Below are 22,212 nucleotides of genomic sequence, written 5' to 3'. Positions count from 1 at the left end.
TTGTAGTTTGTTTTAAATGAACTAAATTCAAAGGAGGACATAGCGTAATTCGAAGATACGGTTAACGCGTAATATACGCTAACGTGAGACTGAAAAATACCAGGACGAAATAGGCGTATCTTATATTATATACAAACGAGAAAAGAGGATATCGAAGATCCGCGAGAAAATAAAAAAAAAATCTAGTGACAAATACAGGAAATGACTATGGAATAGGATTAATTTGTTCTTCCTATAAATTTCCGGAAGCGCCCAAATAAAACGGCTTGAACGCCGCGCGCGCGCGAACACGTATAGAGGGATTATCAATAATGACGCGAGCAGATGCACTTCCTGGAAGTACACATAGAGCCATCGCGGGAAATGCATCCAACCAGCCGGCACTAGCGACCAATATTTGTCGGTTCGCTCCCGAAACACCCGCACGTAGCGAGAAACGCGGAGAATAGAGTTGGGCGTCGAAACTTTTCTGTATCGCGCGAAGCGTCCGCTTCTTTCGCGTTCGTGCTCCCACGACGCCGTCAACGACGAGAACGACGACGACAACGACGACCACTACAGTAAAGGCGACACAGAGTTAACGGACGAGAGAAGTTTCGGGGAAAGTCGTCGCGACACCTCGCGCGCGAAAATATTGCCGGGTATCCATCTTGGACCCTCATCAAGAGTGGTCTCCGAGGGGTCTCCTCCAGTCGTTACGGCCTGTCACGTTGGGTCACTCAAGGGTCAACGGCACCCGGAGGAGCTCTAGCAAGCTCGTCGGTCATCCGCCGGGCAGAGTTATGGCGCCGCTCACCGCCGGTCGTTGTTTTCGCAATTCGCCTTTAATACGTCTCCGGGCGCCGCCATTATCGCCCAGTGCCGTTTGCAAATTGCACATGTACCGTGCCTGTGTATATGCCTGTATAAATGCCGCGGACAACTGTATGCGACTCGTTGTCACGGTTAAATATGGCCGCAGCTTGCGCGGCGTTACGCAACAGCGGTTCTGCGCGTGCATTGCCGTTCGCTATTAAGGCCTCGGCTGGTCAACACCGTCAGTTTCCAGAATCATGGCGCCGCCGCTACGATTTAACCGGATTATTGTGGCCGGGGATCGATCCCGCGTGGGAGTGGGGAGAATGTGATCTGCGAGAAACCTTGGAGCCAATACACTCGCCTTTGTCTTTCTTGATTTATTTTCCGCCTCTTGATGTAGAAGAAATTCAGCGCGGCGCGGCGGCGGTGATATTATTTAATGTGGAAGTACAAAGTTGAATTTATTCACGCAAACTCGAAAAGAGAGTTGGCGCGCGAGCACGGCAACCGAAACTGCAAACTTGGGAAGCTGGATGGTGTATCTCGCTGCGATCTTTGCTCTCTCGGTAAATCAAAGTAAGACTCAAGACTCGAGGTTGTTTACCGACAATTTCATGCCTTATCAAGTTTTGCATCGCGCAAAACAAATAGCGCAAGATGTGAACTTTCCTGCCGCATCGCGACGGCTCCCGATAAACTGATATCCCAAAACGTCAGTCTCCCGCCGCGCCGCTTTCGCCGAAAGCGAGAAAGCGCGAAATAAGCGCGCGGCTGGTGAATTTGCATTAATACCACGTATGCAGGCGTTCTCGGAGAAGCGATCGAAGCCCGTCCCTGAAATGCTCCCCGTTTGACTGCACAGGAAAAAATTGAGGCGGAGTGTCGGGTCGGTTCGGGGAGGGGGGGAGGGGAAGGGAGAGAAGGGGGTGGCGATGGGCAGAGGGATGCGAAGCGCGCGGCGCGGCGGCGGAGAAGAAAAATATAGCGTACCGCCAACCTCGATCACTCGACTCTCCGCCGTGCTCCGGCATTAAAAGCTTTCGCTGATTTTACGCTTTGATTTCGCCCGGGTGATCGAGGGGCTACCCGCTGTACAACACGTACACTTTGACAGAAAGTTCAACCGCGCTCGCCGACCTCGATTCTCCGGCGTCAACGTCCCGGTCAAGCTCTCCCGAAGAACTTGGCGAAAGCGCCCTACCACCCCCGGTCCCTCCAGCCTCCTCCCTCCGCGCGCGCTCCGGCTAGAAAGCAGCTTGCCTCGACCCTTCGCTCTCGGTCCTCTTCAGCATCGGCGTTACCCATACACTCCTCCGCGCCACCCCCATTCGTCCTCGACACTCACTCCCGCTGCCCGCGGGCCAATGTGTTTTCGAGCGAGCCGTCGCCCGTCCGCTCACAAAGTGGACGAATCGATATATCGCAGCACGCAGCGCGCACTGCGCTACGGGAAAGTGGATTTCGATAACCTCGTGACGCTCTATTGCATTTTTATTCAGTTTCACGGGCATTAAGCGGCAACCTGATTACGGCGGCGCGGGCGCGCGGTGGATGGAACGGCAAAGTGACTCGGCAGAGAGAAAAAAAAAGGACGTTATAGAGAGACGCGGGGTATGAGAACGCGGCTATGAAAACAGAGCGAAGGGGAGGAGAATCGGATTATAAGCGCCTTCCTCCTCCCCGCGAGAAAACCCAACGCGCAGTCATAACAATTATACTCTCTCGTTCGCGAGTCACCCCGGACCAAATTTTACGTTTTCGGCTGAAGTTTGCGCGATTAACGGCGAGGCTGTTACATAACTAAACGTAGGACGCATTAATCCGCGATAAAACTTGCATCGATCTGACGCGAATTGCGCGTACTACTGCGCGCGCGGATTACAATCGCATCGAATGTAGAATTAATAGTTAAAATCAGCGGATGTTGAACGTGATTAACACTCGACGTTGTTATAGCTACCGGTTAAAGGATTCCCCGCTCTCCGAGAAGACCAACTTCGACGTAACTCGCGCGAACCACGGGCAAGTAACCATCGTCGTTACTTGACGATAAAGTTCGAGCTGCGATAACCGCCGTGGAATTTGGCGGTATCTAAACCGACCAGAACTAACGCGACGCGACGACGAAGTCGATGCGGTTGTGGGTCGCAGTTTTCGTTCGGAAATTCCGCGAATCTATTACACCCACGGGTATTACCGCCTTGGGGTGTAACCGACGTCGTAACGATCGGCGATAGTTATCGCGAAGTAAACAAAAGGACGCGCAGAGGCGGTCTTATAAGCCGATATATGTGCCTCGTAGACCGTACGAGCAACGAAGGAAAGATGGTGCGCTGATAGAAAGAACAGGCTGGTGGATGAGAGGAAGAAGAGATGCGTAGAAGAGTCGGACGCTATATAGGTATATGCCTGCAGCGAGGATAGAACGGGGAGGTCATAAGAGGGGGGTGGCAAGGGCATCAGAGGGAATAGGTAGTGGCGAGGTAGATGAGGAGACAAGAGGGGTAAATATTACATAAGATAGTGCTTCTCTCCCTTTTCTCTTCTGCCACCGAGACCGTGGATGTGTCCCTCCAGTCGATATCAGTTGCCCTCGATACGTACACACCTCTGGCCCCGTCGTCCCTTTAGCATCATCCTACGGAAACCCTCCTCCGCAAGGCCTATCTCCTCTCAAGCTATCATCCCAGTCTCTCCTCTCGGCAAAGTGGACAAACGTAGAGACGCATTCCGTCCACTAGCGAGAAAAGACCGACCGGAGATACTTTAATTTGTCCTCCGCGAGTTAAAGAGACAGTCCGCCCAAGTATTGTCTCGCGCTTGAAACTCGGCTTTCCAAGCTCGTGAAATTAGATGTAACGCGCGAAACCTTAATTTCAGCCCGGGCGCGATGCGGAGACGAGGAGGAAGGGCGGGCGCATTACGACGGTGGGCAGACACAAAGCGCGAAATATGCTTACAAAAGAATCTGCTCGCGTCGGAAGACGCGAGCGCATCCACCTACCCGGCGAGATACAAGGAAGCTAAAAGCTCACGGGCTATACCGCGTAGGGTGCAAGCCTTTGTGCAACGTGATCGTTTCGCTCCTTTGACAATAGTTCGCGCACAAATTTTCACCGAATCTTCAACTTTTTCAATTTACCGCCAGCCGTTCCGGGTACATATAACTTGATAACGTGTTATAATTATGCCAGCGCATTCATGACGTGAATATGCAATACGGCCGACTTTATATGAACACTCGCAAAGTCGGCGAGTAACTGTAATCTACTTATGCTAGCTCATGCATGAAGTTAATATACAAGGTTGTTGGCTTTGTACTTAGTCTGTGAACCTGTACACGCATAAAGGGATTAATTTCAAAGTCTACGCGCATTACAAACGTTTATGTCGCATATTTCGCATGGCTGCGTAATGGATGTTTTTTTTAATAAATATTATATACCTAAACACATTAACGATAACGCTACGGTAAGGCCTCTTTTGTGTTATAGAGACAAGCCGATGTTTGCTACAATATCACATGTCCTTTCACATAAAACTGTGTGATAGATGGAATATAATCACACATTAATCAATCGAAATAAATATGCGTCATATTTAAATTACAATACATATTTATATATAATATTTGTTGAAAATGCTGTGTGAGAGCTTTTCTCACAAATATTATTTTCAAAAAAATATATATATGTATATATATTGCGTGCGTGGAGATGCAGTTTCATATACTTTGCGTATAAAAGTTTTGCGTTCTGACCTTTGGGCGAACGAAGACATTTTTCACTCAAGTCTTTCCTCCGTTTACAATATTAAAATGCTACTATAGCGGTTACAACGTAAAAGACTAGTGCACATCCTCATGTGGCTGAAGAAGAAACTAATATACTTCGCTTGGCACCAGAAAGACTAAAGATGCTTTGGGCTATACATCGAACTTTCTTTCTCCTTATATGCGACGTTACTTGCTAGATGATATTTTTATTCAAACATCGCTTTTTCTCTCTCTTTTCCGCGCGTATAAATGTTTTTGATTATTTATAAGATTATTTAAAGCATACAGATCATTAATATAAAACAGACAGCCCATCAATGATTGCGCAGCAATAAGAGTATATATCTTATATGTAAGATTTAAAAATCTATTTGCAATTTTAATTGTAATTTGAAACTACTGAAATATTCATATTAATTAAAAGGTGACTATTTTAATTACTTTATACATAAGTAAGCATATGCATTTATATGCAATTGTATGCATTTAACTCGACAGTTCAAAATAAAAATTGGAATTTAGTTAGACGATCTACATATTTTTTTCTCCTATCCCTTTCACCTCGCTTTTTCCCCGCTGTTACCGAGTTTACCCCGTTTCCGGATTTCCCTCTGTATAAAACACTTCCATCGCGGCTTTGTCACGCGGCTGGGCCTCGCAGCGTTAATTTGTCGTTACCTCACAGTCAGGCGTTTGTCAGTGACAGCCGGACACAGGGGTGGCATTGTCGAGGTCGCGTGGCCGAGGGGTTGTGCCGCGAGGGTGGCTGGCGGCGAGGAAGGTTAGCGTGTACCGTCTTTCTTGCCAGCGGGGATGGAAAGGGAAAATGTCGACGAATTTGCGAGCTCGATCGCGCCGCGTATGAGATCGCGCGTGCGACGCACGGTGAGAGGCGGTTTCGAGCGCCTCGGTGGTCAGTGTACCAGAACTCGAAGAAAGAAAAAGGAAAGAGCCACGGATGGTGTTGTCGACGGTGGTACAGCCGACGACGACGGCGATCGCGAGTAGTGGTAGTAGAGACAGGTAGTAATAGTGATAATAGCGATGATGGTGATGGTGGTAGTAGTGATGGTGGGTGGTGGTAGCGATGGTGGCGAGTATACGCCTTGCGCCGTTCCCGCGCTGAATTATTGAGACACCACCAGATCGATGTCACAAAAGGAAAACGGCTGTGCGGCTTGAAATGACGGGCTTTCGCGTCACTCATACATTATGCACGCGGCCGCTTCTGCCCGGTGGCCTGCGCACGTATATTCGTGCGCTAACATACAAAAAAAAAGCTACCCTACCCTGGCGAGTTCGCCACCGTGTCGAGAGCCGCGTCCCTTCTGAGTTTCTCGTGCGATTACGTCGCGTTGTTGCCTGTAAAATGAAAAAAAAAAAGCGAGAGAGACGCGCGGTGCACCGAGGTCAGGACCTCCATCGGAGGAAGGTCCCTGCCATCGTTTCGTTTCACTGCGTATTCCCAAATGTAGAGCAAGACAATGGTAACTGTGCAAATGAGCTATTTTGTAATATTGTGGTTATTCCACTGTTATTATTCTATCATCTGTTGCACGGTGATTCAAAGCTTATTAAAGTTTATGTAAAAAATCGCTAAAATCATTAGTTATTAGTGAAAATAATACAATTAACCATCGTTCTCAGAATTTTACATGGTCTTAAAATAGATTGTAAGATATCTTCTCCTCCAAAATAGTAGCTTCATGAAATATGCTTTCCAATATAAAGATTTTATCTCATATCCAGTTTTGATCAAAAACATAATGCATATTTAAGAATCAAATGTGTGTTCACAAATGTAGTGCCATAACAAATTTTTATGTAGCATTATATAGGATATCAAATTATTTATGGACATCAAAAATACATAAATTTTAATTCATGAAAAAAAAGTTAGTAACTTCATCTTATCAGAGTAAAATATTTCAATATTTTGATCAAGGCTATAAATGATAACGAAAACGAGCTAAAGTAGGTACATGCATAACGCAACCGCGAATAAAAGCATGATCAACTTATGTTACGGTTAAGGAGAGAAATTTGGGAATTATCGATTTTTAATCTAACTCGTTGAACTGTGAGACATAATAAACCATATACGCCAGTGCGCACCGTTAGCAGGGGTAACATGTTGCGCAATTTATATACACGGATGTGCCCCGATCGATTGGCCTCGTTTGTCACTTCGATAAAAACAACAGAAAAATCGAGTTAGAGTAAATATCGACGTAAATTTTCGTATAGCGCATATATATTTTTGTGATATAATAGGCAATTATACAGTTGATCCTTCAAGTTCAGGCATTAACTTCCGATGCCGTCGATCTAATATTGTCAACGATAGTTGCTATTTATTACTGTTTATTCATTTATGTACACGATTATTAATAACTAGTCGACAGAATATAACTGCTATCTTTGCTCAATTGTTATTTATAATATTTCATGCAATACCGAATATTATTGTTAAGATGACTGTATATAAGCATAAAAAAAACTAGATTATAAAATTGTCTATCGCGTAAAGCCTTCCATAGGATGACACTGACGTCACTGAATCGATAGTAGCGATTACTCTTCGTAAACTCCGGAGCACGGTAAACAAAGCCTACGCCTTCCAATTTAACGCACACTACTTTTATCTACAATTTTCTTAACCATGTCGTAGAGTGTGGACAAAGCAATATCGCGTAACATTGGTTTATCTCTCCGATCGATGGCCGCCTGAAAAGGAGAAAAATGAAAAAACAAACATTAACCGCGCATCCTGTTGGGACGTTATTTCACGAAATGGATAAACAGAGCTTTATATTTATATTTGTATTTATATGTATATATAACGTGCATATATCTTACATTGCTGACCATTCGCACGAATCCATTTCCCGCAGGGAATTCGTCAACATAGAAACGAACGCGTAAATAGATTATTGAATACGTCGATTCAATACGCTATAGAAATTAAAAAATAACAAAAGAACACAATGCAATATACGAAGTGATATTTAACATTGGAGATTATCTCGCGACGGACAGTTCCGGAAGTGTGAAGAAGCAATATCTTGTTCAATATCGCAAAATTTCGTTTAATATTCTTCCCTCGAAGTTTGGTTTTGTTCTCGCGCTACCGACCTTCCCGATGTTAAAAATTGAAAGAGCAACGAGGAACGAAAGTGGGATAATACAAAGATGGAAGTGAGAGTAGCGTGCGCCACGAAGTTCTCGAAGGGAGGACGAAGCAGGGCGGAAAGGGTCGAGGCGAAACGAAACGGTTTCTTTGTCCTCCCCTCGCAGCAGTTACATAATTCCATTATTTATAGCCAATATCCAGCAGCGGAGGTAGGGGGATGAAACGAGAAGAACGAAGCTGCGGCTTAGCCTAATTAATTTACGAAGTATCCGCGCGTCCAATCGTTTCGATCAAGGAAATAGAATTTTTAAAAATCTTAAGAGATTTTCGTCGCGCCAATGTAATCTCACGATCGTGCAAAACACGTATTAACTATTTTCCGTTGCTAGGAAAATTAATAAAATATGAAATATATTGATCGAACGAACTGTATGTATGCATCTACGCTTCGTGAAAGCAAATGTAAGAAAGATGGATGTCGGAGATTGAACATCGATATGAGTCGAGGTCATTGTACCCCGCACAACCAGCCCTGACTTTTTATACACCTGGCCTGTTCTCCCCTTCCTCCCTTCGTCCTTTCGGACTACCCTTCGTCGCAATTGTACTGTATCTAGTAATTTTCCCCCTTCCTTCTATTGAAGCATCGCGCCATGACTTCCACTACGCGTATTCTATTCCCCTACAACAAAATCAATCGGTAATCATCGTCGTGTCTTGCGAATTCTCGGTAAACTTGTAGCAACTGAATATATTCATTGTATCTTTATGCAGAATGTATTAATTAAAATTGCATGTAGATATTGTCTTATAACAATGTGGTAAATATGAAATTTATATTATCCATAAACAATCTTGGTTTACTTTGTTATTATAAACTAGCATATATTGAATATTTATATCTATATTATACAGAACTCCAGTTTCTCCTTTTCCTGTACGATGGATCTACATCTGCACTGCTTAAATTATTAGCAATACAGCTCAAGGCTAAAGCAACTATAAAATAACATTTGCTAAGATCAAAGCAATCTTTATCCAAGAGTGGATAATTTATAATTTTATAAAAATTTTATAGAAAGTTCAGCAGGAGTAAACGAGCCTCAAGTATCAAACCAAAACCGTACATGTACACTTTCTATATCTCTCCGGGAAACAACGCAGATGGCACGGTCCTTTTTAGCTATCAAAATAACTAGCTGATTGCGTGCTCGAATATAAGAGCCTAAGCGCAACGAGGGGGGCAAAGCGCGCTGATGCCATCAGTTACCCTACTGAAACTCGGTCGCTTTTTCATTTCTTACGCAAGACCGATCAATCACAGGCCAACCTACTTTTGTATGATCCTTTTTGATTATACAAAAGATCTCGTGAATATATAACATATGCAATATTCATATACAATATTCAATTTTCTAAGTGCCGCAATTTCAACACACAAAAGTTCGAAAAAAAATTCATCCTTGATTATATAAGATCGCAAAACGAGAACGGAAGAATCGTGGCAAAAAAATAATACAAAGTAGGACAAAGAAAACTTTTCGGTGGGCGATGGTAAGAATCATTAGGCAAAGGAGAGGTAAGAACCGACGAGAAAGGAAGAAACGTAATAAGGCCAATACGAAGAATGTTGAAGAGTCATGGAGCGAAGGGTCTTCGTAGCGAATACGGGTTTGTAGAAAGGATCGCTAATCGCGGACTCTGATACCGGGAGACCGGATAAGAGGTTCCCTCGCGGGTTGCTATGGAGAGGGTCCACGATCGCATCTCTCCAACTCTGGCCCGTGGCTTTCTTTATAAACGCATGCCGCGTATGAATAATATCACCGCCCCGGATATACGTATCTCGATAACATCGTCCGCGATCAGATTTCACCGTATTCTCGAGAGAGCACTGTTTCAACCTTCGCGGTATCAATATCACCCTTGAGGACATTAAAATCTACTTCCATCGCATTCGTATCTCGGCATTATTACCTTTTATACGATTCCGCGTGCGCGCAATAACCGTCCCGCGATCAAATCGCCTCCGCGCTAAAGACGAACGACGTATATCCACCATTAGAGAGTTTAACGGTAGTCTGTACTGCGAACGGGCACGTTACTCGCTCTTTCGAACTCACGACATTAAAAGAGACGTGAAAATAGGAGATGGAGGACTAGATTCGTAGCGTCAAGTAGGAGTCATACAAGTGGACGTTTTGTCGGAGTTAATCGAGAATGATCCGATAATTTATGAGAGATCGATCAACTTCAAACTGCCAAATGACATAATCGATCGCGTGCGACTACGTGACGAAATTTTGTTGAATTAATACGAAAACATAAACGCTGTGTCTACAGATTATTTTATAGTTTTATATATAAAGACAAGTAAAGCATGTAATGGCATGATAAAGTATTTCTTTTTTTTTTTTTTTTTTTTGTTAACGTCTCTGGATTGAGAAAAGCATCGATAGCTTTCCACAGTAGACATTCGCGGTTATCTAAACAGATCTGACTATCTAAATGGCTCGTAGCTATATCCAGCTAAAATTTCTATTAAATCGGCGGACGACATATTCAGATATAATGGAGTCGACAGCACTAACCCATCGACACATCATTCGTCTTGTAGAGCTCATCGCAAATTTATGAAATCAATCTTGCCACACTAACAGGCGTAAAAAGTGGTCACAGCGGTTACGCGGATGCACGAACGTCGGAACAGACAAATAAAACGGCAAAACTTTTTTATTCTTTCTCTTTCTTTCTCGCGCGCTTCATGGCCCGCGAACTTTTCGCCATTTTCGCACGAGATTGATCGCGTAATCCATAACATCCGGGCTCCCGCACTTTCCATATCGACGTTCGAGTTTCGAAGTCTTTCCCAGACCTCATCGTCCCGGGGCGAACTTCGCCGAAGTCATCAAAAAGCAACGCGGCCTGGTTCGTTGGAGTTTTCCTTACGAACTTTCACTTGCTTCCTTTCCCCCCCCCCCCCCGTGTACGTCCATCTTCACCCTTCGCCGCTAGGTAAATACTTCGGCCTAGTCAGCAGCTCCGGAGCATACTGTGCGTCTTGCAGACTCCGGCCTTCGGTCCTCTTATAGCAACTCATAAGCGCGACCTAACTTTTTCCACATGTATGACGTAATTTGTATCGAATATAATACTTTGCGTTCACGTATAGTATATTTACGACATTTAATAAGGACTTGAAACAATAAGTTCGACGAATTCAGATGGTCGAATTAGAACTGCCTTTTTAATTAATTTCCACTATGAAAACGAGCAAAATAATTTATACTTTTTTAACGCTATATATAGGCTGTTTAGTATATGTTTATAAAATAAACAATAATAAGTGAAACAGGACGGATATGAATCTTATAATATAATGATACAATTAAGAAAATATATTGATATAGCACTAATTAAAATAGAATTTGCCAAACAACCAGCAATCTATATGAAAGTATATCTCGTTTTACCCAAACTCAAGCTACTTTCGTAATAACTTTCGCACGAAATGCTAAACCACTTGCGTCGTAGCTGCGTTCCGATATACGTTACCATTATACTGGCAATAATGAAAATTCGTTCTCCGATTGGCGCGTAGCGTATCGCGGCAATACTACCAATAAAAACGAAATACGGCCTCCGTAGAAACGGATTGCGCATTAAACTGGCCAACTGATGGCGACCCGTCCGCTTACCTCCTACCACGACGAATAACGCGAGAGAGACGGATCTTTCGCACGATATACCTTGCCACGATCGTACTTCGTTAAAGCCAAGCCCGAAGCCGACGACCATTCGTCGTCGCGCCTCATCCCTGATGCAGGAGCGACCGAGCCGCTATCCAAATCCGCCATTATCAGAACTCTTGCCGCCTCGGTAGGTACCTACTCGTGAAATCGTCGATGGTAGAAGAAGATAGATAAAAAGAGAATAAAGAGAGAGGCATACGTGAACGGAACAAAGAGAGAGAAAGAGAGGCCTGAGGGGAGGGGGGAGGGGGGTCGGTCGAGAGGGACAGATATAGAACCAGCCGTAACGTCGGAAGAGCCGGCAGCAATTTCCGGTGGCTTTTGTGCGCCCTTTAAAAACGCGAACTGCGGATGATGCCCGTAGGAAGGGGTGATACGGCGAGAGAGAGCTTGGCAGAGAGTTTCGCGAATGTACGTACGAGTGGTCCTTCTGGACCAACAAATCCCCAGAGCGGAAGGAGGGGAGGGGCAGAGGCGAAGTCGAGAGGTTAACTGCGGGTCCCTTCGCGTTTCTCCTCTCCATTCGCGTGTTTTATTTTGCCTCCTTTCGAGCGATGTTCGTTCAGATTCGAAATGCATCTCCTTACGCTTAAGCGCTTGGCAAAGATAAATTTTCGCATGAATAGTGGGATTAAGCCGGATCTCATACGTCGCTCACGGACATTTCATCTAGCTCCATCAACCGTTGATTCTCCCTTCGCAAGAGATAACGTCCGACGGTGACCTAATTTCATCGTCGAATCGCACACGAGCACCGCGTAATACCTCGAATACCAAATTCTGCGGTATACAAGCTACGATCTTCTTATATATATATATTCGTGCCTTTCACTTCTTTTTTAATAATATGCTTTCTCTCCCTTTCGCTCCGCGGAAAGAACAGACTCGCAATGTCGGGTATTCTGTGTTAATAGATATCGCCCTATCTCATCTCACGGAACAGACCGAAGCCTCGGAGAATGTTTCCCCCATTACATCTTCGACCTAGAACAGATCCCCGCCTACACCCTATCGCCTTCCCAAGGATGCGTAGAATGTGAGTGTATACGGTATACGGTAACACGCATATATACGTTTTTCCCAGGGTTAGAATCCCGATCCTTAGTACCTCCCGAAGCCTCAGGTTTTCTCCTTTTCTTCTTTTTTTTTTTGAGGACCGCAAGCACGGGAACTCTGGAAACGTTGGAAACGTGCGTTCGTTTGATTGGCTGAATGTTATGGGGTTCCGCTGATATAGAAAAGGACACCGGGAAAAGACTACGATATCACGAGAGGCGGAGGGTAGAAAAGAGGCTACGAGAAAATGCGTAAGGTGGAAAAGAGATAAAAGGATAGAGAGAAGGAAGAAAGAGAGAGAGAGAGAGAGAGAGAGAGACGTAATATATCGGCTGCTCCGAGGGTGCGTGGGCTTTCTCGCAAAGGGTGCGTAGCGTTCGGAGAGGGGGGCGCACGTAGGGGATAAGAGGGAGACTTACGAAGGGTAAGAGGAGCACGGAGGGTGGCGGTAAAGGAGGCGGGGGCAGGCGAGGACAGAAGAGGAGGTGGAGGAGGAGGAGGAGGAAGGGGATAGTGGTCGAGAGGGTGGGTAGTGGGGGATGAAAGGGAGAAAACTAGAGGGTGCGTGTAGGCTTGGAGAATCAGTCGCGGGCGAGCTGCGTTCGGGGTTTTATCTATAGCTCTGTCCCCTCTATTCCTTTTGCTCTCATTGTCGCGCCCGCCCGCTCGCTCGCTCGTGCCCTCCCTGTACGCACACGTGCGGTGCACGCCAAACTCCGCGTACCTACCGGCGATACTACGCGATATCCGGTGTGTGATCTCGTTTACTCTCTCGGCGCGAGAGAAGAGACAAACGACAAAGAAGACTTAAACATCCTCGTTGAATTCCTGGACGGTATCGCAAATCCGCTGACAGTAACCGATCCGGGTAATTCTGCAAGTGGCGCAAGATACAACGTGTGCTATCGACGATCTCCTCGCGCGAACTCCTTGTTTCGTGTTGTGATAATTCGTGACGCGCGTCGATCACGATCGACAATCGCGCGATCTCGATTGTGCGCTCGCGAAGGGCGGAAGTTCGGAAAGTTCGCGGGTCCGCGCACCCGCCAGTACGACGACCACCCGCGCTTAATTGTTCACCAATGGTTCATATCCTGGAAGTGGTATCGTCGCGTCGGAACGACCTGCAGATGGTGAGTGCGCTTGCGCGAATAGTTTTAAATCTCCCCGACTACACTCCTCCTTCGCCCTTGCAAGGGAGTAAGGAAAGCCCCTCGCACGTGTCGCTCGAGCGAAGATGTGTGTACACATTAAACATTCGTCGCGTCGCGTCGGGAGCTCCCTGTCGACGTCCTCCTCTTGCCCGACGGATCGATCGATCGGCGGATCGCGAGACGGGATTAGGCTCGTGAATGTCAGATTTCTTCCCGGGGCTCCGCGCGCGATGGTCGTGCGCGTCCTCGCTCGAGCTCGCTCGTGATACATGCATCAAGATTCAAGTCACGTAGTCGCTTTCGACGTACGATTCGCGTACGCGGAAATGTACGGCGAGATCGTAAAAACGGGAGCGGAGGAACGACGACGTGGAAGACGTCGTCTTGACGGGCACGCGTGTAAATGCATATGATACCCCCGCGAATTTACGACCGACTGCTGATTTCCAGTGGATCCCCGCCGTACCCCATCCTCCTTTCCCGTCGATGCGTTATCACGCAGTCCTTTAACGCGCTCAAGTCGTAAAAGATCCTCACTCGCGTGTGTTTACGCGTGACTATTTTTGGCGGCTTGACGGGCAACATGTGCGCGCGAGCGCGGATGCGGACGTAACGCGTACCTATCCATATGTCGCACAGCTTCTACGTGCGTAACGTTTACAATAACGCCCTCGTCACGCCGGTTTTCCTGCTTCTCTTCCCTTCGCGCCGACCCTATATGCATATAACGTTAGCAACAGCGCGTATTACACGCGAGCGTGACATACGCGTGAATCGCGCGCGCGCGCGCGCGCGTACGTCGAGACACGCGAGCAGCTGTTTCGATGTCGCGGGCGTGTCTGGTTCGGTTACTCAGCGGTTTGGAGAAAAGGGGGAACAGGAGAGCCGTTTCGCGGTCGTCTGATTAATATCATGAAAGTTTTTTTTTTATTTTATCTTACAGCCTCTGCGTCATTTCAAATATTGCGGCGCATCTACTTTCGAAGAATCTATCGATCCTCCGCGCGCTTCTCAGGAACGAATTAACTAGAGCGCGTTCATTAAGTAGAGTGATACTTGCCGATGCACGAGATATACTTCGCATGCAATTAAAAAAACGAGGAAAACGGGAAAAGAGAAGATTTATCGCCGCGGTATTACGATGCGATCGTAGTTAATATAAGCTATACTATGTTTGTGATTATCGTATGTATAAAAACGATAGTTCGATCGACGAAAACATTCACGGATATTTTAAGTCTCGTCGGTCTGTCCATCTCGCTGTCGATCATCGATATTCTTCGTATCCCGCATGCGCCGTCTATGTTTATGGAAGCGAAACGTTGGGCGATTGTATCGGAAATTCTCCGTTGACGAGACACATGACGAGTTCTCACGAGACGCTCACAGACTGGGGGTGTTGATGCAGAGACGCGCATCAATTAATGCGGCGGCACACGTGAATGTGCTGGTGCATAACGCCGTTGGTAATGTGGCCCGCCACATGGCCGCGCGCGGCGCTTTGCATGGCACATCAATCCTAAATCCGGATGCCGGCCCATCGCCAATAATAAACCGGATCGCACCAGCAGACGACGAACGGATATGCCTGGGCCAGCATCTGGACACGAATCCACGATGTGATTGTCGATTAAAATTCATCATCGTGACAAAACTCAAATAGGGGAGTCCTCTCTCATTGGATTTGTCGATTTAATCGTCGCTACTCTTCTAACGTAATCCATATCCTAACGTAGAAATGACAGCGCTTTGCATTTCGATAAATGCATTTATTCATCACGATAAATTTGGGATTTCGTTGAGATTCCGCATGGACCGACCGACAATTTGAAACAGCGTTGAAATTCGAAAATTCCGAAGATCACGCGCACTGTTAGCTTCTCGCGAACTTGGTGATTCTCTTTGACCTTCTTCCCCGACTTGAAATTTTCGTCGAAAATCTTGGCGTTTTCTCGGAACGCCTCTTTTAAGCTATAACTGTTCCCCCGACGATCTGCGTGATGTCAGGTTTCTTATGCGCGACGCGAACATTTGCCAGGGCAGATCATGTAGAAGCAATGAAGTTTCGACGTTGTTACGACTGTAACCCGCCAAATGGGCGGCGATCGAAGCTCGGAATGGCGGTACGTGACAACGGAACCGCGTCAAAGAGCGCTGTAAACCGTTGGGGCAATCGCATCCCGCCTCGCGATTTTCCGAGCGTTTGTCCAGCCGGCTGCCACATCCAACGCCCCGGCGCTCGCTACCGCAGAGCCGTGAAATAGAGAGGCGTATAACGTTTGACATTTAATGCGCGCCGAAGCATTGGCTTAGATTACAATCGGTGAACGACGAGTAGCCTGGAGGGGGGCGCGAAAGCTCACTCGACTCGAATGCTCTTTCGGCGGGGGGAGGGTATAGTCGGCGCTCAAATATTTGTAGAGCGTTAGGGAAAAAACTGATGGAGCTGAAAAAAAAGAGAGAAATTGAATAGGCGGGGCAGCGGGATGCTTTATACCTCGTACAGGTACGATCGTGTAATCGTGTAAAAAAATTCGCCCGGCCGTATGCCAGAGTACGGTTACGAAACTGGGAAAAAGCGCAACGTAATTCCCGCTTCGAGAGAATGCGTTACTTTGCCGCAGTATCGTAACCCGACAACACACACACAGTAAAGAGATATAGGGATAGCGATGCGCGTGGCGATCGTTCGATTTCTACTTGCGTCTGAATTTTAGCGCGAATGTCCCGGAAAAACACGGGTTGACACAACCGCCATAGAATTGCTTTTCTAAACTTGAGTTTTTATTTAACGGACATAGCGCGCAAACGTGATCATCGACGTTCAAAGTGCAACATCCAAAATAGAACTGTTACATGTTCCTGTTAAAGGAAAATTTGTTCCGCAATATGTTCCTTTAGCGAGACAATTCATGAATAAAAATATTGCGCCACAATATTTTATATAATATTTATACAAAATTGTGAAAAAAAGGTTTTTTACGTTTCTTCTAATTGAATAAAATATTCTATTTAACCACACTTTAAATATATAATTAAAAATATATAAAATTTTCAAATTTGTTTTAATAATATCCACTAATCTTTTGATTTTAAATTTATACAATATCATATTTAGAAAATAAACCATCATTTAAATCGTTTATCAGAAATAGAAAAATGTGAAAATTTTATGTTTGATAACTTGTATAACATTTTCTTATTTATTATCAAAGAAATCCATATTTTGGTAATTTCTCACTAAAATTTGCTTATTATTCTAACGTTACAATTTTGTTAATTGCTCAAGTTATCTTGCTTCAAATTTCGTGGAAAGCTGTTCTTGATGAACTGATCAATTGACTATTTCGATTCCTGCTGCACGTAGTCAGTCATATCCGTATTAGTTTGAGCGCGCATGACCCACGTGGAGAACATCGTTATTTGGCATGATGTTCAATCATGCGACACTCTGCTCCCGACAATAAAACGCGAATCCTATTTATAATCACAAACAGGCGAACCAATGCGGCCGCGCCGATGCGAGGGACGCAGGTGTTATCCTGCACTGAATCGCAACCTGCGCTTCAATGCGAGTTATCATTCGGTCGGAGATGCATTGTTTGACCGCGTCAAAAAAGTTACGCCGATAACGCGCTAAGCGCGCAATACTGCCGACAAATTCGCAAATTGGACAAAATACAGTATGAACGGTACAATAGAATAGCTCTCTCGCGATCGGTCAGCTGTGCCGCAGATTCCAGGCGAAACGTTAGAAAAGGGCGCGAGGTTCATTTCGAAGAGCCAGTTAGTCGGCTACAAACGAAACGTCAAATATCAATTGTCGGCGAAATTAATTACGGGTTGCAATTAATTTGTCAATTAGATCACGGCCGGGATCCATTTAGATGTAATCTGCTCGCTGGCAGCTCACCCTCTTTCCGCGTTTCCTCCGCTTTGGTATCTGCTGCGCAGCATCCGACGCGAACACACAAAGAGGCCTGGCATTTGCTTCGAAGCAGTCGACAAATTAGCCGTATTAACGGGCACAAACCGCGAACGCGCAGATTTCGCACAGTTAGCATGCAGTTCCCCACTTGATATCCACGCGAAGGATTATTCAAGTTAACTCGAGCCAGCGCGCACTCGTAGTAATTAGAATAACTGAATTATGTAACGAAAATGTCGAGAGCTCATAGCCGAACCGTCTTCGGCTCGTGCTTTGACGATTTTCGTGCTCGGTTGATGAAATCATCCGCAATAATATGCAAAGAATCAATTGCGAGTTTTAAGAGCTATGAAACTTCTTCCAGAGAAAATCAAAACAACGTAAAATTTATTAAGCTCGATAATCAACGACTAGCGGCATTAGAGCACATTCGGGGATGCATAGAACTGAATGTACAAATATGAATATCTTACGCGAGAGAGATCCGGATGTCTATAGTTACAGGATCACAATCGGCATTAACTTGCCGATGGGTAATCAAGTAATGAATACATCGTCGGCAAAGACCGTACGTATATAAATCATGCCGGGGAGAATGCCGGGGGCTGGGCGAGCCCTTATCTCCAATCAGTACATTGATTGCACGCAGGCAGGTCAAATACCGGCAGCGCCACTCGGCAGCTCGGCCCTAGCACGATAGCTTATTCAATTTCCGAAACGGCATTCACCATTCAATTCGACGGTTATCAGCCTGCGCCCATCCTCTATCTGGGTTTTGCGTGGCTCTCTAGAAAGCCGTTCGTCCTAAAAGAAAAGGCCTCGGGGTTTATCAATGGGCATAAATTGAGATGATCAAGATTCCAGTGGCGCGCGGTCGTTCGGTATTCTTATACGAAAGCGTCATCTTCGAACTACTATCACGATTGACATGTTACGCCTATTCTCTGACGTTATCTCGTTGTACATCAACTCCGTACGAGTATAAACTCGTGGAAAAAAAATATTCTCCACCGTGCAAGAGATATCTCTGACGTTATTTCGATAAGACGAAGTTCTACCGCGGGTACAAGGTGGCATTATCATTCGGCGCATTTGCCACGCGCGTGGCTATCATTCAGCATCTACCGGATGGTAGCGAGGCTGCGCACTTTCCCGCAGTGTACATAGATAATCGAGCTTAATTAATTGCTCGTGATGCGCGCTCGGGGCTCAGCAAACACATTTACTTATTACCATCCATCTTGAGCGGTGCCTCTCAAGGGGATCGATTTTCCAAGTGCACGCGGCTGATGACACAAATTGCCAAAGGGTCGACGCTCGATCGTAACGCGATCGTTAAATAGAGGCGCGGCTTTTTCTCCGTGATCTCTCTACGAGAGCACGACGACGTCCCCCGTTGAAAAAAAAACATACTTAATTATCCAGCTTCCTCCGGTGGCGCATCAAAAAGGACGAGAGTTAATCGCGAACCCAAAACGACTTTTATGCATGAGGCCGACCTACAACTATCCGTCTCCATTCGTCCGTTTTTGCATATAATGCGTACGACGCGTGCGATGTTACTTTAATCTAAAATTCCTTTGCGAGGATAACGCGCGTCGACATATTCAACAAACGTCGCTGCCAATTAGCACGCAGAAAGTATCAGTTTTCAATTTTAATAACGCTTCTCTCCCGCAAACATTCATCGTGCCCTTTTCACTCTTCACACTCTCATAAATTGCAAATAGAGATATCATTTTAATAATAAAGCAAATAACACAGGCTTTCAAATGATGGGGCTAATGCATATCTCGCAAACGTGCGACGGCGTCTCGCTGCGATACCGTGGCACGCTGCCAATTGACATCACCTCGCTGTTGCAATCGAGTGACTACCACGACCACTGGGCACGACGACGAGATTACGCGGTAGTTAATAGTCGGCCACGGCATGTCTCACCCGAGCGGAAGTCTCGCTCACCTGATCGTTATTGACTGGTACAGATCCCTCGGGTCGTAAGTGACATTTACACGATGCATTCAACGTTAAACTCGTCCGGAGAGACAAGGCCGGGAGACGGAGCGTCGTATCTCAGTTCCGGTATCTATACGGACGCCGGGTTCCCCTGACAACGAGGCAACAACAAACGCCTAATGGCCAGTTCTCGACTCAAAGTTTAATTTCCTGACCAGCGGACAGTGCTTAAAGTGACCTTCTCCCTCTCCCTCTTCCCCCCTCTTTCTCGCTCGCTCACTCTCCCTCTTTCTCTCTCCATCTCGATCTTCCTCTTTCTCTGTTTCCCCCTCGCTGTCTTGCTTGTCGTCACCGTTTTCTCTCCTTCCGTCGTTCCCTCGCGCACGCCGTTCTCGGGAATCGCGACCGGACGTACAGCCGCCGCTATGAAATATTAAAGAGTTAATGGCGACCCTCTTCACAGAGTCGCGAGTAATTACCGCCTGACAATCGTGTATCGCTGTATTAATCGATAGCGCAGAGTTTGATCCCACGAGACGTAGTTAATTGCTCGTATAGAGACGTGCAATCTTTCGTGTTTTCTATCTCTTCCACAGACTCTTCAATCTCGCGTTTTCTATCCTTTCGGGACTCACTTATACGAATACGATGATGCGACGCCGTTAGAAAATTTCCTCGACGAGGGACAGCAGTACGTGCACAAGCATGATATGGTTGCGTTATATCGATCTCGAAGAAGAGCTCCATGAACCCGGAAAACACCCCATGCTCGCTCGTTCGACGTACATACACTACGTCTACGTGATCGTAGCACTGACCCCGACGTAACGTCGCTCCTCTTTGTGCCCGATATGCATGCGCGCAGAAAAAGTTTCGGGGTTGCCGAGCACGTTCTCACCCCACCGCATATCTTTCCCTCGTGATTCTTATGGAAGTGTATAATAAAAATAAAAGAAACAGAAGACAGATGGTCGTAGTACAGAGTTGTATATGTTACAAATCAGATTTCCCAGTTTAGTATCCGTTACATATTGTCACCTTTTCAGTCTACACTCGAACGAAGTCATACGTGTTTTATGTTAATGGAAATTTAATTTTACGATTAAAAAATTGATAATTGATAGTAATGTAACACTGCAATTCTCTAACTTTTGTTTTTTTGTAAATTTATTTCGATAATAACTATGCTCTCGTATGTATATTATTTCTTTCTTGGTGCCATGGATGGATGTACGCGCGTTCGTGTATTACAGATGTTTGAAAAGTAAAATCATGTCACCAGTAAAACATAAGGTCTTGTGACTCTTTTGCGTCTGCGGCAGTCCAGCGATCCTCGGAAGAAAATTGGTCAGAGAGAAAGAATCTGCAAGGCCAGCAGTAGGATAATACCAAGCGGCATTTGCGCCAACGGAGATACGGAAGTGAGAAAGAAGAGGGAGGGTGGGAAAAGGGTATATTGTGCAAAGAGTTCAAAACCGAGCGAAGTCGATGGAAGGAATGAAAGCGGGACGAGAGAGGGACACGGAGAGACGGGAACAAGAAGCGGGAGGAGTGGAAACTGGGATCGAAGTACGGTCCTGTGTCCCCCACGTCATGAATCATGCATTCTCATCCCCCTAGGAGCGAACTGGAACGCGCTACGGCGGTGCGACCCGTCCGAGAAATAAACAATGTTATTTGTTCGTTGGGATCCCGACCCATCCGCAGCGGTCCAAAGGACTTCTAGCAGGACCGCGACGGAAGGACGAGTGGCGGGTTCTGTGCTTTCGTAACCCACAACGATGGGATGAGAAACCCGGCTACTCTCCTCCTCGTCCTCTTCGCCCTTTCTCGAGCGCTTCTGTCACTCGTTCCATCTCGTTCCCGTCTCCGACTCTCTCTCTGCGCTCTACTCGCGAGCCCACGCGCACTCTGACAGCCAGAACTGTCAACGGCAGAGGAAGCTCTCGCAACCACTGATGGTATTTGAACGGGGCCGAAGTGACACGAAGGACGAGCGCATACATGCCGGACAAATAACGATACTTCCGCTTTCTCGGCAAACTGGATATTCCTGTTCCAATCCCCTCCCTCCCGCATGTCGGTTTCGTCCTTCGTCGTCCATGGGCTTTCGTTCTTCTTGCTCCACTTCTATCCTTTCAGTATAAGGATAAAAGCAGAAATAGAAAGACGAAAGCCCGCGACTGTTTGTAAATATGAGAAATATCGTAGGAACCAGAGACGCCTTATTGCGAGAAGACTAACGTGTCGTTTTATTTCTGTTGCAGATGAACCGTCCTATTCAAGTGAAACCAGCGGACAGTGAAAACCGCGGAGGTAAGAACAATCGATCCAATATGTATCTCGATATCGAAAAAATTATATTACTAATTTAATTATAGCGAGAAATATCAAAAGTCTTATCAAATTCTATTAAATTTAGCTAAGCAATTATTTAAAAGAATCGTAACGCTGTCAAAGTAACGTTTCCATTTCTTACTAGCCACAATATTTCCACTTTTACAAGTAAAAATACTCGGTACGTCGCAAGAGATCGTACTCACATATATTTTTGGGATATTATCCAACGGCAAATAATTAAATATCTCACGAACACATGCGGTTCGTTATAAATTAATTAGAAATTATGTGAATGTTTCATGCTGGAAACATACTTCTCG

General features: G+C 45.8%; 1 protein-coding gene across 18 annotated transcripts in view; it reads left to right on the top strand.

Moving 5' to 3' along the window:
• Window positions 1-22,212, top strand: part of LOC112467901 (CUGBP Elav-like family member 4) — a 546,980-nt gene that overhangs the window by 445,128 nt on the left and 79,640 nt on the right. For 16 of the 18 annotated variants that reach the window (XM_025036796.1, XM_025036801.1, XM_025036808.1 and 13 more), the window contains one exon: window positions 21,820-21,868. In XM_025036796.1, coding sequence (XP_024892564.1) covers window positions 21,820-21,868 — 49 coding nt within the window. Of the gene's footprint in view, window positions 1-13,114; window positions 13,648-21,819; window positions 21,869-22,212 lie in introns of those variants that run through there. The other 2 variants (XM_025036797.1, XM_025036810.1) reach the window with 2 other exon arrangements.

The sequence above is a fragment of the Temnothorax curvispinosus genome, unplaced genomic scaffold, assembly GCF_003070985.1.
Source record: "Temnothorax curvispinosus isolate PA1 unplaced genomic scaffold, ASM307098v1 QBEX01017878.1, whole genome shotgun sequence".
NCBI classification, from domain to species: Eukaryota; Metazoa; Arthropoda; class Insecta; order Hymenoptera; family Formicidae; genus Temnothorax; species Temnothorax curvispinosus.
Note: the sequence above shows the minus strand (reverse complement) of the source record. Positions and strands in the feature narration are given on the sequence as shown.